Source organism: Petaurus breviceps, unplaced genomic scaffold (genome assembly GCF_028583685.1).
Source record: "Petaurus breviceps papuanus isolate PSGF00001 unplaced genomic scaffold, PetGlider_PUasm1.0 80, whole genome shotgun sequence".
Classification (NCBI taxonomy): domain Eukaryota; kingdom Metazoa; phylum Chordata; class Mammalia; order Diprotodontia; family Petauridae; genus Petaurus; species Petaurus breviceps.
The window spans coordinates 17073645-17091695 of record NW_027186540.1 but is presented as its reverse complement, the minus strand read 5'-3'; the positions used below and the strand labels follow the sequence as shown (position 1 = coordinate 17091695).

The 18051-nt window shown below is 34.4% G+C and overlaps 1 protein-coding gene across 1 annotated transcript in view; it reads left to right on the top strand.

Annotated features, from left to right (window-relative positions):
* The window catches only part of LOC138176031 (guanine nucleotide-binding protein G(i) subunit alpha-1), a 96531-nt gene that overhangs the window by 51444 nt on the left and 27036 nt on the right, over nt 1-18051 (top strand). The window contains exons 2-3 of the mRNA XM_069106764.1: nt 12775-12817; nt 12909-13050. Of these exons, the coding sequence (XP_068962865.1) occupies nt 12775-12817; nt 12909-13050 (185 nt within the window). The remainder of the gene's footprint in view (nt 1-12774; nt 12818-12908; nt 13051-18051) is intronic.

Genomic DNA, 18051 nt, shown 5'->3' with positions numbered 1-18051 from the left:
TCCCCCAGTTTCCTGTTTTCCTTCTAATTGTGAATGCATCAGTTTTATTTGTGCAAATGCTTTTTTGTAGGAAATTTTTACTGCAATAATAAGTGTTTATCAATAAATACATTAATAAATAGTATTTTATTAATAAAAATAGTATTAATAAATACTACCCATATTTATTAATGTGGGAATTCCTGAAAAACAAGCCTTGCACTACAGGTTCCATGTGACCACATTCAGCCTATTAGGGGGCAGAGTATATTTTCAAATCAGGGAAGGTTCTCATAGTCACTTAGGCCTATCAAGGGGCCTAGGGGCAGGGAAGATCTTCAGATTCCCATTCCCATAACATTATATCAGAAGTAGAAAAAGCCTTTGAGAAAATACAACATCCATACAATATTAGAAAGCATAGAGATAAATGGAGCCTTTCTTAAAATAAGTAGTATCCATCTAAAACCAAGTGCAAACATTATGTGCAATGGGAATAAAATTGAAGTCTTTCCAATAAAATCAGGGGTGAAGTAAGGATGTCTATTACCCTCACTATTCAGTAGTGTACTAATGATGCTATTCATAGCCGTGAAACTAAAAAAAAGACATTAAATCAGTAAAAACAGGCAATGAAGAAACAAAACAATAACTCTTTGAAGATGACATGATAGTATATTTGGAAAACTATAGAAATTCAACTAAAAATAGTCACAATTGTTAACAGCTTTAGGAAAGTTACAGGATATAAAATAAACCCACATGAATCATCAATATTCCTTATACTACCAGTAAAACCCAACACTAAGAGACAGAGAAGTACTATTTAAAATAACTGAAGACAATATAAAATACTTGGGAATCTGCCTGCCAAGACAAACCAGGGACTGTATGAACACAATTACAACACACGTTTTGCACAAATAAAGACAGATCTAAAGAACTGGAGAAATATTAACTGCACACAGGTAGGCTGAACCAATTAAAGGGACAATTGTACCTAGTTAATTTACTTATTCAGTTTCATAGCAACCAAACTGTCAAAGAATCATTTTATAGAGCTAGAAAAAATAATAACAAAATTCCTCTGAAAGAACAAAGATCACCAAAAAATGTGAAGGAAGGTGGCATAATAGCTCCAGATTTTAAAATTATGTTACAAACCAGTAATCATGAAAACAACCTGTTACTGGTTAAGAAATAGAGGGATAGGGGCGGCCAGGTAGCACAGCAAGTAAGAGCACCGGCTCCAGTGTTGAGAAGACCTGGAGATAGAATCCCAGGCTCAGACACTTAGCACCCACCCAGAAACACCTGGCCGTGTAACCTTGAGCAAGTTACTTAACCCCGATTGCTTAGGGGTGGCCAGGTGGCTCAGCGAGTAAGAGCACCGGCTCCAGTGTTGGGATGACCTGGATCAAATCTGGGCTCAGATACTCAGCACCACACCCAGAAATAATAACTGGCCGTGTAACCTTGAGCAAGTTAGTTAACCCCACTTGCTTAAAAAAAAAAAAAGAAATAGAGGGATGGATCAGTGGAATAGAGTATATTGATAATATGTAGTGGTAAATGACCATAGTAATCTCTTTTTGAATAAACCCAAAGATACAAGCTTTTGGGGTAAGGACTTTGACAAAAATTGCTGAGAGAACTAGAAAGCAGTTTGAAAGCAATAGGGTCAGGACAGATATCTCACACTGTATGCTGAAAAGGTACAAATAATTTAGACATAAAAGGTGATATCATAAGTAAATTAAAGAAGCAAGGGAAAGTATACCTCTCAGATCTATGGATAAGGGAAGAGGTTATCACCAAACAAGACATTAGATCAAAGGAAGTAAAATAGATAATTTTGATTACATGAAATTAAAAAGCATTTGCACAAATAAAACTGATGCATCCAGAATTAGAAGGAAAGCAGGAAACTGGGGGAAATTTTTACTGCAAGTTCTGATAAAGTCCTCATTTCTCAAATATGTGGGGAACAGAATCAAATTTATAAAAAAAATACTAACCATTCCTCAGTTGATAAGTGATCAGAAGCATATGATAACTGGCAGTTTTTAGCAGAAGAAATCAAAGCTATCAGTAGTCACAAGAGGACAAAAAAAATCTAAATAACTACTGATTAGAGAAATGCAAATTAAAACAAGTCTGAGATATTATCTCACATCTATCAAACTGGCTAACCTGAAAAGAAAAGAAAAATGACAAAAGCTGAAGGGGTGTGAAAAATTGGGATATTAATGCAGTGTGGGTGGATTTGTTATCTAGTCCAACCATTCTGGAGAACAATTTGTAACTATGTCCAAACAGTTATTAAACTATGCATAGCCTTTGACCCAGCAATACCATCACTACATTTATATGCCAAAGAAATCAAAGAAAAAAGAAAAGGACCTATTTGTACAAAAACATTCATAGCAAAAATGTTTATATTCATTCCTACAAATATGTTTATATTTTGTGGTGGCAGCGAATTGGAAATCAGTTAGGGAATGGCTGTACAAACTGTGGTATAGGAATATGGTGGAATGCTGTGAGCTGTAAGAAATGATGAGCAGGATGGTTCAGAAAAACCTGGGAAGATTTATGTGAACTCATGCAAAGTGAGGTGAGCAGGGAAATATTGTACAATATAAATAAATAAATAATAAGATAATAAAAATTAAAAAAAAAAACAACAGTATCTTAGGGATGATCAACTGTGAAAGGCTTAACTGCTCAAGACAAGATCATTGTCTTGATCCAAGACATTTCCAAAGGACCCGTGATGAAAAATTCTGTCTACCTCCAGAGAGAGAATGGATAAACTCTTAATGCAGATTAAAACATGTTTAGTTTTTTTAGCTTCCTTTCTTTTTTTTTGTCTGTTTTATTCTGCATCATGGCTAATCTGGAAATATGTTTTGCATGACTTCATATATGTATAATCAATATCAAATCACTAGCTTTTTGAGGAGATAGGGACAGGAGGGATGGAAAGAAGTTGGAACTAATTATTTTTGGGGAAATGAATGTTTTTTTACATGTATTTGGGAATATCTAGTGAAATAAAATGTATTAAACAAAAAATAGATTCCTTTAGGTGTAACCAGTAGAATGGGAATATTTTATAGGGCTCATATTTTAACCTAATAAGTAAAAGACTAATAATAAGTAAAAGTGTTCATAAACAGTCTAAATACTTCAGTGTTTCTGCATTTTATATCTATTATAATTTTTCAATGATATTCTTGTCATTTTAGAGGGTGTATATTTAGAGGGATGAGAATATTTTATTTGTTAACAGCTCCATATACTTGTTAGGTCTTTATATGTTCTATCACTATCCATCAATTTATTTTCCTGTTTTCTTCTAGGTAGCTATTTCTCCTGCGGATAAGACAGCACTTTGGCATACTTTTCTAACTAGTTCTCAATTGAGAATCCTGTCCTTTTTTTTCCTTCTTTTTAAACATTACATTACTAACAACATATTTAAATTATCTTTGATATAAACCTTGCCAGAATTATAGGAAGTTTCTAATTTCACTGCTACGATGTGTCACAAATTTGATTATAACTTCTTGGGGGAGAGGGAGGCATATTATCATAGGGAGATATATTATCATCGAGGTTTGTACTCCTGACACTGGCTTTATGTCAAATCATAATGTATGATCAACATTAGAAAAAGTTAAGATATGATGGTAAAATATGATATATTGAAGGTAAAAATTATATTCCTTATATAAATAAGCACAGATATGCTGTTTACATTATTATTATCTATAGCATTCTACAGAGGAGCACAACTCAAATCTAATGTTGTGGCTATAATAAACATTAGTTATGATTTAATTAGCAGCATATTTGCTCAATTCATAATTAGGATGGCAGTGATTTGAATGTTTGTGTATTTAGGGTGGAAAAAATTCTGACCAAGCAAGTTTATATTAATACATTGGTTTTCCATTTGATAAATTTCCCTGTTAACAAACAGGGCTTTCAAATTAATATGTTGACTTTAGTGCTTCTATAATAGATGATCAGAAAACCATTGGCTTTTGATAGTTGTGTTTTTCCTACAGATAAGCCTTTTCAAAGTAAAGGATTATTCAGCGTGTTTCACTTCCTTCACATTCTCCTGCCTTCTTAATTTATGCTAAATTATAAGTAGAACTGCTTTCACTGTATCAGGACTACCTGACATTTGATACATCAATTTACTCTTAGAACACCTTATACTTCTTTGGACAGCCATAGTTAACAATTAAAGGGTCTTTGCCCAGACTTTTTAAATGGGAATTTCAAATCCTCTGTCACATAGTTTCCAAGATAGTCATAAAGATTATATATACAAACTGTATGTACTTTTTACTTTCACCTTGACCACACCTGTTAGGACACTGGTAGAAACTAACACAGGAATACATTACTGTCATTCCTTGTAACTGTGAGAAGAAGTTGGGGTACTGTTCTCCTCACAAAGTTATTCTTTAGATCATAGATTTAGATCTTGAATGAACCTTCCTATTCCCCCTGCCCTGTATAATTTTAAATAATTTGTCTATTTAATCTCTTCTTCAATTACATATTAACAGTTTAATGAAAAATAAAAATCAGAAAGTACCCAATAATTTAATTTTGATAATAGGTATAATATACCAAAGTGTTCATGATGATTAATTTTGTTTTGCTTCCTTAGTTTAGTTTGCTTATTACTGGTTTCCCAAGTTTTATCTGCCATCTATCATGATTGTTTTAGTCTTTTAAAATAAAAAAAGAAATGACAGCATTTAGCTTTCATCGCATTGCTTCCTTAGGCATTTATTTCTGTTTCAGCAGTGAAATTATTGTGTTGGTACACATCTGTGGTCCTTGCTGCTGCGAGACTAAGGCTGACAAATTGCTAGCGTTCAGGAGTTCTAAGCTTAAGTAGGGCTAAAAGCCATTAGTTGTATATTAAGTCAAGCACCAATATGGTGAGCCTCTAGAGGGTCACCAGGTTGTCTAAGGAGGGACAAATAAGTCATCCCATTTCCTAATAACAGAATAGGTTAAAGCTTTGTGACTGATCAGTATTGGAACTAGCCAGAACTTCCAGCCTAAGCGATGTAGGGAGTCCTAGTCTTAGCTCTCTCCCATTAAAAAAAAGAAAAGAAAAAAGTTTATGTTTTAAGTTCTATGCTCCTGTAAGTTTATGTGCTTCATGATTCTGATGATACATTGGCATCCTGGTTTCTGTATTTTCTTGAGATATATATTCAGGCAGTCTTCGATTATATATTATGTTAATGTTGTTGCTATGGGGAAATATATTCACAGGTAATTAAAGGCAATTAAAATCCAATTGGTATCCTGCAAATAGTTTTTTTTATCAGTAATGTATTTGAGATGCTATAAATTTTCAATTAAACATAATAGAGAACTACATATTTTTCATGTCCAAGTGGTTAAAACAGAAAAAGAAAGAACCTTTTCAAGAATCTGAATGTTGACAGTTTTGGGGGAAGACACTTACTTATGAAGATAAAAAGGGTAGATGGAGATTTTTGAGAATATTTTGAATGGACTCTTGGAATTAGTAAGCTTGGATTTCCTCTCCTCCCCCTTATAACTTTCCTTATCTTAGATAAAAGTATTTTGCTATTAGAACTATTTTAAAATTAATCATTCATGATTAGAATTTTTTTACTCAAATGAAATAAAGGAAATTTAGAGGGAGAGAAATAGGGAAGAAATTTTGCTAAAGTAATTTTAGAAGACACATAGGAGAAGACTTGTATTTTTTTTTAATGTATATATGTGTGTGAGAGAGAAAGAGAGTCCCTGAGATGGAATTGATTATTCACAGTGAAACATAGAAGGGAAGAGCTTAATGTAGTAGATGCCCCTAAGGGGGAAGAAAGAGGTGGTGGCAGAGAAGAAATGGTGTCTGGTGTGGGGAGCTGCCTGACCTGACAGTGGTTCCCTCACCTGAAAAAATTTCAGATTTCAGATGGAGCATGAAGAGGGAGGACCCAGAGTACGACTAGTTGTTTGAATGACTAGGGAATGTATATGTACTTGTGGTGGGGGTGGGAAGTGTCTGGTATGTGTTATCACTGCAGGATTCTGACTCTTAAACCCTTTGTATTTCTTTAGGCTCTGTTCGGTGGGCAGCTAAGTGATGCAGTGAATAGAATGCCAAACCTAGAGTCAGGAAGACTTATCTTCCTGAGTTAAATCTGGCCTCAGACATTTACTAGCTCTATGTGACCTTGGGCAAGTCATTTAACCCTATTTCCTTCTGCTTCATCTGTAAAATGAGCTGAAGAAAGAAATGGCAAACCATTCAGTATCTTTGCTCAAGAAAACACCATATGGGGCCACGAAGAGTCAGATGCTGCTGAAAAACCACTGAACATCAACAATAAGGCTCTCTGCAATTGCATGTATCTTTGACTTGTGAAAATGGCTACTTAGTTACAATTGCACAGTGTAGAAAAGTCATTTTCGCTCATTTTAATATGATTTGCCTCATCTTTGTTTTCCACACTTTTTGTTTCCTATAGAGCTCTGGTGATCTGGGCAATCCACAGAGGTCTTTTTTCATGATAGTAATTCCTTTATTAAAATATGCCTCCTCCCATTTGTAAAGAAATTCCTCTTACCTATAAAGGGGTCCGACTTGTTAAGCTGTAGTTGTTACTCAGCAACTTACCATCTAACATTGCCTTCTGAGAAGGGAAGTAGCAGCCCTAGGAAAAAGAGACCCCAACACAGGTCTAGTCTAAAAGTCTGCCCTAGCTAGGAATTGTACTGAAGAACAATTCCTTAACATTGGTCTTTTATCTCTTTCCCTAAGTTTCCCTAAAAAAGTGAGCAGCATAAAACAGGGATTACTGTAACCCTGACTTGTCTTTTGGTTTAATTTTTCAATCCACTGTTTTCTGCTTTTATCATAATTCTGTCCTGCCCCCGACTGATGCACCATTATGGTACCATCTCCCTTACAGTGACAGGTGACCTTGAATGTGGAGCTCTTCATTGTGGATTCAGTCAGTATGCTTCAAATTTAGAAATATTTCTTGACCAAATTAGTTTGGGGACTTTAAAAAATTATTTTTTGTTTTTTAAAATTCCCAATTTAAATACATAATAAAATGAGCATTTTTATATATGAAAGAACAGAAAAAGATCAAAGGCAAAGCTACAAATCTGTGCTTTTCCTTTAAAATACATGATAAATACGTGTAATTTTAAAGGTGTTTTGCTTATCTGAATTCCTTCTGGCTTTCCTTCTGTTTTCTTCATTGTTATAAATGAAAAATATTTCAGTGATCTTCTTTGGGGTGCTGGGAGGGAGATCAGGTAGCCCTATCACCATACTTCCTCTCTCTGCTACCTTTCACCCCAGTTGAAAAATGCAACAAAACCCAGCCCTTGTAACAAATATGTATTCAAGCAAAACAAATTGACATATTAGCCAACTTTCATTCCTTTACCCTCTGTCATGAAGAAGGGGAGCATGCTTCAACTTTAGTCCTTTGAAATCATTGTTGGTTGATATATTGCTCATAATTCTTAATGTTTTTGCAATATCTCTGCTGCTCCTAGATTGGTACAAAAGCCACCCACAAGGCCAGTGCCACTAGTGACTGGAGCAGTGGTTTTGAAGTTCTGCATTTCCAACCTTTTCCCCCTCCATGGGTAACTTAATGACTTCAAAGAGCAAGAGAGTCACCATATTCTTTAGAGACTTACTGTGGAGACCCAGTTGGTTGAACATGCTATTATCTCAGAATTCCTCAGTACAAGCAGTCTGCCAGCCTCTGCTTCCCCAGTAGTAATGATTACAGGCGTGTGTTGTTTTCTTTTCAGTTTTATTATTTATGTTGTTCTGCTCCTGCTCATATCACTCTGTATTCGTCCATGCAAGTTTTTCTGGGTTTCTCTAAAACTATTAATTTCATTATTTATTATGTTGCAGTAACACTATATTACATTTATATATCAGAGTTTGTTCAGTCATTCCTGATTTGATTGGCACCCCTTTGGATTCCTGGTTTGCTTGGGGATTTTCTTGGTTTTTGTTTTTACTTTTTAATGTAGAAATGTAGTAGTAATAGTAGTATTGCTAAGAAAAAAACACACAATTTAGTGACTTTGGTTTCATAGTTCAAAATTACTTTTCTGACAATTGAGGATAATTCACTGTTCTATCAACAGTATATTAGTGTTTAAGTAATATTCATTTTAAACCATCATAATGGAGGAAAGGACTGGCCTTGAAATCCTTGATTTCAATCAATTCAAAAAAAATTCAAATCCCTGAATTCAAGTCCTACCTCTGACAGATCAGGACTATGTGATAACGAGCAAATCCTTTAACCACTTTGTGTCCTCTGCAACTCTCTAAGGCTGTTTTTATAGACATGTACCAGATCTGCTTGAAAGAGTTGATATGAACTTGAAAGGGGGATATAAACTCCTTTCATTCTTCTCCCAAAATCTATTCCATAAGTGTTTGAGCTTTTATTTGGATTCATCTTATAGTTGTAGCTATAATGTGTACTACCACCATATATCCAATACATTTGTTTTTTGGGAAAAGAGTTTTTAACTTATCTATCTTGTCTTGATTAAAAGATGTGAAATAATTAAGGACCACTCTTACTATTAGTAAGCTTTTTTTTTTTTTAAGTATCCAAGGTTTAGTAACGCCTTAGTTTTGCATTATTGCACCATTAGTCAGGGTGGTGGTTGTTATTTGCCCTTCATTCTCGAAATGGACCATGACATCTGAGAGGTGATGCCATGACGTGCAAGTCAATTGAATTTAAGTGAGAAACTCTGCAGTCACCAGCCTCCCTTTCTTCTCTGGAGCCATCTGGGTCCAGTGGTGAGATACAGATCAAGATGACTAGAGATGGCCCAGGATGCAGTGGACCTTGGCCTTTTTAACAGGTCTTTAATAGGTCTCAGTTTCATTGAGGCAATGTCCATTCAGTGATAAACAACAACCATTAGTCAGACATACTAATTGAAGCCTTTGAAGCATGCCAGTGTTATCTTCCTCTGTGTATTTAGGAAAATATAGAAAACTTTATTGAGATCTTCCCATAGTATTACCTTAAAGGACCTGATTTAAAAATAAAAAAGTTATTCCCCAGCAACTTAGATTCTTAGAGTTGCCGAAAACACTGAGAAATTAGGTGATTTGCCGGGGTCACAAAGCCAGTATGTGTGAGAGGTAGACTTTAAACCCACCCCTTCCTGTTTCTTAGACCAACCCTATTCAATATGTCACATTGAAAATAAAAAATTGAAGTTGATATGGACTTTTTTGGGAACAGTGTCTGTGATTTTACTTATTCATAGGTAGCTAAACTTCAGAAAGTGACCTTAAAATAAAGCAGAACAGAAACAGTGTCAGCCTCTGTTATTTCTTTGCAGTCTCCTTAAGACTGAATAGAAACTGGAAAAGAAGGAATTTTGAGGTCTACAACTTGGTTTCATTTTATTGGGTTTGAATTGAGTTATCTTCTTTTTCCTTTAGCAAAGCTGTAAAAAAAAGCCTTTAAAATCAAAAGGTTTACCTGGATATACCCTGAATTATTCCATTCCTTTCTTCCTTCTTCCAGGGTAAGAAAGGCATGAGCTAGTCTAATAGGGAAGTTAGTTAGAGGGTAATCTTCACACAAGGGTATGCATTTTATCATTGTAATGTTATGATAGCCATCCCTTAGTGAATCACTCTTTTCTATCCTTTATGCAAGTAGTGGATAAGGGAAGCTGGGCATTTTTAAGGGTTCCAAAATCAAATGTTCATATTATGGATTCATTATTGAAAAGCTACTTAAAATGTTATCTGCATATATGCATATATTCAAATTTACTTGTATCTACATATGGATTAGTAAAATTGATGGTTTGGCTACATGATATAGCTTTAAATTGGAATAGTAGATTAATTTCATTATATTTCAATTTGCTTTGCATGATAATTCTGAGCCCAGATTTTAATTTCTTACCTGAAATAGGTAAATGAGAGAGAAAAGAGTGTTTTCACAAGTAGATTTGATTGATACTTGAATAATAGTTAATTTTACAACATTAAGCTGCCCATAGTCTCAGGAAACAAGGTCAGTCATGTGAATGTGTCCTTGAAGAAAAGTTAAGCAAAAAATCTCTTAGAAAATCATTCACTTTATGACCTAGAGTATTTTTCCTATCTTTTCACTACATTCCCAAAAGTTGGGACATTAATAATTTGGGTTTAACCTGTTATTTTCTGTTTTGTTACCTAATGTATCAGAAAGTGCCGTTTCAGAGCTTTTATTAATAGCATTTAGAAGATTGCTATCATGAGATCAACACAAGACTGTCAGTAAGATTGATTAAAAGAAAGATATTTAGAAAAGGGCGCAAAGGATTAATGCCTGTGGTTATCTATTCCATAGAAAAATAAACATACTTCATCAAGTAACCTAATACTTTACTAAATTAGAGGAAAGTAAAATTAAAGTGATGTCCCACTTTTTACTGAAAAATTAATTGTCATGCTTTGGGGCTGTAAAGTATACAGAGACACTCTACATGTTTGACAGGTCCAGTAAAGTAGTTAGTGTCACATATCACCTTCATAGGTAAGGAGGGAATTAAGTTTTAAAGAAAATTTCTGCCACTAAGGAATGATTCTTTCTGTGGAAGGTCTTAACAGCATCTTTTTGGACATGAATACCTAAAGTAATCCTTTACCCGTGCAGTGGTATACATGGCTTCCACAGGGGGTATCTACCCCACAATAGCGGATATGGGAGCCTTTGAGTTAATTATAGATTTCAGGGTTTATTTCTGCAGTGGTTCACCAATATTTGATATTACTGTCTGAATGTTTTAACGATGTGACAGAATACTAGCCAGAAAGTACCAGAAATGTTGGGAAAACACAGGAAGACGCATTATTATGTATGCCCCTCGATAAAAGCTGATCATGATGGGTTGCTAAAGTTGTTTAGTCCTAAAATGCTGAAAAACAGTTATCTTCACTAAGTTGTAAAGACTCAGATTGTGATTTTCACAGTGCCAAGTACACTATTATTGATTAATAAGTAATGGGGTGTTTATCTTGGAACTGTGTACATTGGCACATACCCTAGAAAGCTCAGACTGTAAATGCCATTGTTGTGTATCTAGTTCTTGGCTGTTTATTTTTTTCCCTTTTTCATGGGGACTGAATGTTGAGTTTAATTTCTTAAATTATTGAATGACAATTTTTTTCCAGGCATTCACATCAGCTGTAAATTATTTGCAACAGTATAGGCCTGGGATACCATGGATAATTAAATCCCCAGTTAATCCCAAACCCAATTTTAGCACATAGCTGCAACTCCCCTTTTACCCACCCCCCCGCTTATTTTGTCAACTCTTGACTCCGTTGCCTTTTCATGAGTTGAGCTTTCTCTTCACCATTTTAACGGAATGGCAAAAAAGGAAGCCAGTGTGAGCCACAAACTAGATAATTAAGCCTTATACAATCGAGAGGATTTAGTAAAGATGATCAGAGAACTGTTTTGTACAGCACTTGCTTATATATACCCTGAGGAGCAGTTTGGTTGTTTGGGTCCAGTTTTCTAGCCTCAGCTCTCTTTTTTTTCTTGTTTTCTTCTTATGAACATGCCAAATACTGCTGTAGAAATCAGCCCAGCATCAGCACATTTTCTTCCCCTTCTGTATTTTTATCAAAGTTTTATTCCCTCTGCGAGAAGGCACCCTCCCCTCATTCCAAGTTATAAATTCCAAGAAAACCACAAAAAGGATGCCTAGCATGACAGGAATACTTAATAAATGACCCTCTCTTCCTCTCTCCCTCTACTCAAATCTGTTGACAGGACTAAATGCGCAGCAGTCTCTTGTATTTGATTGTATCCACAACCATATAATTTATTTTTTAAGTTATATCGATATAAGTTAAGGATAATAATGAAGGGGAGTGGACAGTTAGTAAACAGCATCTAAGAACACCTTAACTAGCAGAGAGAAATGTAGATTTGAAATTATAAAATGAGAGTCATTTTAAAGTGTATTTTTAAAAATTGTCAGTATTGGGATATGTAATAACAAAATAATTTTTTTTCAGGGAGCAACTTTAAAATCCTAGAATAGCAGAGAAATATTGCCTCCTACTTATTTAGCCAAACATTTTTTGGTAGTCCTAACTGATGGGGAAGTTTTAAGTTGCAGTAAAATCTTCCTGTTTTTCCACTTCCTTTTTTTCCAGTATTCTGTTCCCTTCCCCTCCCTGAGTAACTCTATAGATTACATAAGATTAAGATAACTTGGGAAATATAAATGCAAATAAAATAGTGATATGATTACAGTGGTGTAACTCACTCCCAGATGTGGAAACTCATTCTACCAATACAGGTCAGCACACTTTTTATGATTTATAATCTTAAGAGAGTTCCCTAGAGCACTCAGGGTTCGAGTCATTTGCCTTGGATCACATGGCCAGGATGTGTTCCTGGTTTGAGGTTTGCCTTCTATTTACTATGCTTCTACTCAGTTACAGATAATACACTAAAAAAAAATTGACATAGAAACAGCATTTTGGGGGAAGTATAGATAGGGATAATTTAGAATTATATATTTAAAAAGACTTCCTCTCTTCTTTCCTTTCTTGAACTAATTTAAAATGGCCTATTTCATGAGAGCTTTCTCAAAGATAGAAGTGCTTTCTGAAATCAAAGATTAAAAAAACTTAATAACTTGTAATAAATGATGTTGTTCAAAGGTTCTTAACTGTCTCTCTTCATTTTTTAGGAGCTGGTGAATCAGGGAAAAGCACAATTGTAAAACAAATGAAGTAAGTGAAATTAAGAATCATTGTGAGATTTCTAGTTAGAACATGTCTTTCTGGTAAGACAAATAAATTTTTATTTTTCCTTCTTTCTTAGAATTATCCATGAAGCTGGTTATTCAGAAGAAGAATGTAAACAATATAAAGCAGTTGTTTACAGCAACACCATTCAGTCAATTATTGCTATTATTAGGGCAATGGGGAGATTAAAGATAGACTTTGGAGACTCTGCTAGGGCGGTAAGTATCATTGGGACAGTCACATTTAACTGAGTCCTACTAGATTTTGGAATAATTTGCTCACATTTTTTTTTTCCTTCAAGAACATAACCTTGTCGTCTTATCTACAGGAAACCTTTCCTGATTCTCCCCAACTGACAGTGCCCTCTCTCTTAAGCTACCTTTGTATTTATTTACTTCACATTTATTCTACATATACTTATTCACATGCTTGCCATTATTTTCCCCATTAAATTTAAGCTTCTTGTAAGGGTTGCATCATGTATTTGTGCCCCCAGCACCTAGTAGGGATGTATGGATCATTTTAAATTGAAACAGTAAATTACATAACTATCTGATGTTGATTTTAAGCAGGAAAAGGTTTAGGGGGGTCCATGTTAGTGGAAAATTCATTATCTCAGTTCCCACAGGCTATAGTTTTGTTTTGGTTTGGACCTGTGATTTCTATGGGGTAGAGAATTCCCAATGAGGAAACTCATTTTACCAGTGTAGATCAACATCTGTCCTTCATTTTATAGTCAAGTCACATGGGCTTCAGATCTTCAGCCAGCAATATCATATAGCCAATATGTTTAACAGATGCTTAATAAATACTTCTTGACTAACTAGTGCACCTTGAGCCCTGATCCTCCTGACCCAGAGGTTAACTTTCTGTCTATGACTCCATGGCTCTAAGGCTCTGTGGCATGGTGGTGTCTTAGGAGCATTCCTTAGGTGTCTAAGGAAGAAAAAGTGATTACAACCACAAAATTTTCACTAGTGAACTCAAATACTTCTCTCTGATTAGTACTAAAGCCTGTGCCCACCCATTTTCACCCTGAGTGTAGATAGGAACAACAAATAGAGTTTTTTTGAATTAAGAATGACTCTTGAGAAAATTGATATAACCTACAAATTGTTTTGCAATAGCAAAACCTTCATAAGTTCCCAGTGAAATTCAAACATGTATTACATTTTATCAAAAAAATCATTCTCCTCCAAAATCAAGACTGGTGTTTAGAATTCAGTGCATACATGCAGTTATATTCGAAATTTTGCTAAAACTGTTACGTGTGTTTGTATTTGCTCAAACTGAATTCCTAATTAATCTTTTTAGTTATATACTATGAAAAATCATTCACCATTTTGACTAGGTTCACTTTAAATAACAATCATCTTCAGAGGAGGACCTCTAGTAGTACTAAAAAGTGTAAAGGACAGACAAGGGGATGTTTATAATGGAATACTTCATATAAACTGTGACATTAGAAACCTACAAATGATAGAATAATCACTATCTGCTATAATTCTATGTCCCACATGGCAGATTTTTCAGTGAAAATGATCTCACCCCTGACACTATTTGTATAGGCCTCTAAGATTCCTTCCAGCTTTTAGATCTACAGGTATATTTATATTTCTACCTTCACCCCTTTCAGATCACCTTAAGCATTAAATAGAGGTAGGAAAGGATTTGTGTGTGTGTGGAGAGTAACAGGATATGATGACCACAGTAATTAAATGAAGGTAGATAAAGTAGGTCCTGGAAGATCATAGATTCCTTGGTTTAAAATCAGAAGGAACCTTAAAAGGCCCTCTACCCTCATGTTAGAGATGAGAAGATTGAGACACAGAGATGTGAAGTGACTTTACCCAAAAGCATATTCAAACTTGGGTCCTGAGAAGCTGATTAGAACTAGGACCTGTGATTTCAGATCCAGGGCCCTTTCTAATGTACCATACTGTTTGTCTGCCTGTTTTGTGTGTCATGGGATGTTAGCAATTGGAATCATTAAACAGATTCCTGTTTCTTAACCTGTCAAGGAATCTTTTTATGATGTTAGCATGTTCATGTGCAGTGCCTTTTTGGAGGCAACATTTTGCTCTATAAGCCAAATTTTCTTCTAGAAGTAAACAAAAAGCAAAGTGTCTTTATATTTGTCATCATCAGGCTCTACTGGCTTTTTCACCACAATGGTTCCTGGTTTTTATTTACCCAGATACCACCCTCGTTTACATTTTTATGACCTCACATGTGGACTCTAGCCCTTCTGCTCCTCTGCTTTTTTCCCTAGTCTTTTCTACTGTCAGATTCTCCTTTTCTGTTCTTCCTACTAGATTCTTCAACTTTCTTCCTCAAGCACTTTTTTTACATTAATCCCTAAAACAAGAATGTCATATTAAATTGACTCTTTTGCCTTTGTAACTTATAAAAACTTATCTTTAATTCAATGTATTTAATAATAATAATAATAATAACTAACAATGATATAGCACCTAATTATGTGCCAGACACTGTGCTTAGTGTTTTACAATTATTATCTCATTTGCTCCTCACCATTTGTTACTCACCTAGGAGTTTGATGTTATTTTTATCCCCATTTTACAGATGAGGAAACTGAAGCAAGCATAACTTAAGTGACTTGCCTAGAGTCACATAGCTAGTAAATTACTGAACTTGGGTCTTCCTGACTCCAAGCCCAGCACTCTATCCACTGTACCACTTAGTCACCTCAATCTTTTGTTTTCCTGTGATTTCCCTGGTGTAGTGAAACGCAGGTGAGGTTCTACCAGTGCAGATGCTCAACTGCTCTAAAATGTTCTTAAGAGCAGTAGTGTCAAATTCAAATAGAAACAGGGTCAGCCATTAAATAGTACATAAGGATCCCTGTCTGTGCATATTGACTTTAAAAACCACATCAGCATTATCTATGTCGTATATACATTTTTATTTAATTAAATATTTCTGGTTATGTTTTTGTCTGGTTCTGGCTGTATGCCTCAATGTTGCCTTCAGTCTAGCTAGCCCTGTGTCTCACACCTCTGGCTTAGAGCATTGCCTTGGGCAATGAGAGGATAAATAGATTTCCCAGGGTCACATGGCCATTATATTTCAGAGGCAGGATTTAAATCTTGATCTTTCTATCTCTGAGGGTAGCTCTCCTATCTACTAAACCACACTAAGATCTTGCCAATTTAATTACTCCCTGTTTTCTGGCAAAATTGATTTAATTGAGCATAGCCTCTTCATGCTTTTTTATTTATTTCCATTTTTATAAATGTTATTTACATTTCTGTATGCTTTTTGTGAATCTCTGTTATGTTCCAAACTGACTGAACATAAGGTCCTGTTGGCTTGTTTGTAAACTCTCCTCCTGTTCCCCACTGCTTATTTTCAATGCCAGTGATTATTAAATATATATGTATACACACATACACATATATGTATGTATTTATAATAACTGACTTCAGTGTTATGTCTGAAAGTACGCATTCATTTTGATTTACTGCTACTGTCTTTCAAATGATAATATGTGTTAGTAATTTATTGACATTTGGATGATTTTACATCTTTAGGAGGGGTTGGTTGCTTTTGAAAAATCATAGAAAGGACAAATGTCATCATAAGTATAGTGAAAGTTCTGTTTTTAAAGTTCCCATTCTGTTTCTTAGATCTTACTTTAGAGTTAGATGTGTTTGTAGTGTCCACAGTTTTAGTCCCCCAGCTATTAAGAAAATAATCATTAGCTGATATAATTAAATAAAAGTTCTTTTTCACAGAAATCTCAGCTCATACCTTAAATCTGAGCCTTTTAAATAAATTGGAGTGGTTTATATAAATTGGTTGCAGTTTAGATGATATGGAAGCATTATTTTCAATAGTAGCAAATAATTTCTTTTTACTTTAATTTTACAAACGATCACAGGAATTTGGGCCTTTAAGGATATGTTTTCTTTGGGTTTATTAAGGATATATCACATGTGGTAGCTGATTGCATGCATTCTTCTTGAGATTTCCTAAAAAAAGGAAACATATGCTTATGTATTGTGATCCCATCTGGAAGACTTGATTATTTTTCACATTTTGTTCACGTCTGGAAAAGTGGTAAGCTTTATGACTTGGCAAGAAAAAGGCTCTGTTTTCTTTCAGCTAATATTCTCTACTACCCAACTGCATCAAAACTCCCTCTTCTCTATAACTTATCATATGTTTTTTATAAACAATGATATTTTTCTATTTTGCTTAAAAAGTACAAAATATAGGCTACAGTGAATACCTATGAGCATTGTGACTTTTAATGTCTTAGAAATAAGCTCTTTGAAAATGGCCAAAGCAGTTATTCCTTTATTATTAATCATAATACATGTAAAACATTAAGGAGTTAAAAAAAGAAATACTCAATTAAAAAGTTATATAGACCACATAATTTTAGTCAAATTCGTAATACTTCAAGATAGGAATACGATGCTTTAATCAGATCTCTTTCATCTTTAAATAATACTGTTTTTAACTGGAGGTAATAAATCACCAAGAATCTAGTGCTGACTTTAAAAAATTACAATGTAATTTAGTCCATAATGTGCTAATGTTTCATTGTGGCATGTTAGAGACTTCTGAAAGGTGGTCAAAGTAGTAGGCTGCAAATGCTGGCATATGCTAACCAGCTGGAAGAACATCAGATAGGTCTTGTCTCAGAAATAGTCTAGTTAAGCTCTGGAAGGTTCATTGCTAAGTTGGCCATGTGGTGATGAATTGTTTTGCCATAGCAGCTTTTGAAGACTACCAACTAAATGCAGAGAGTGTAGTTAATACTACACTAGCTATAAAATCACATGTAATTGAAACATAAAGGTAGGTAAAATGACCTAATATTTTTGGAAAATACTTTTTAACATTGTTTACATTTTTAAAATTTGCGTGTATGAAATAGACTTTTAAGAAATCCAGTAAAACATATTAAAAATATACTAATCTGTCCAATATTCTGAAAAATGTTCATATAATTGCCCAAAAAATGTACTAATAATAGATAAGATGAAAAAAATTGCTAACCTTTTTAATGGCATCAAAATAATATTCATTATATCTGTTATGTGATAAGATACATTTATTATTTTTTTCCTGTCTTCTAATATAACACCTAAATTTCAGTTTGATGTTAGAGAGGAAAAAGAATCCAAAATTAATTTTCTTTCAAAATTTGTTGTATACCTATAGAAAAAAATGCACTGTGTATATAG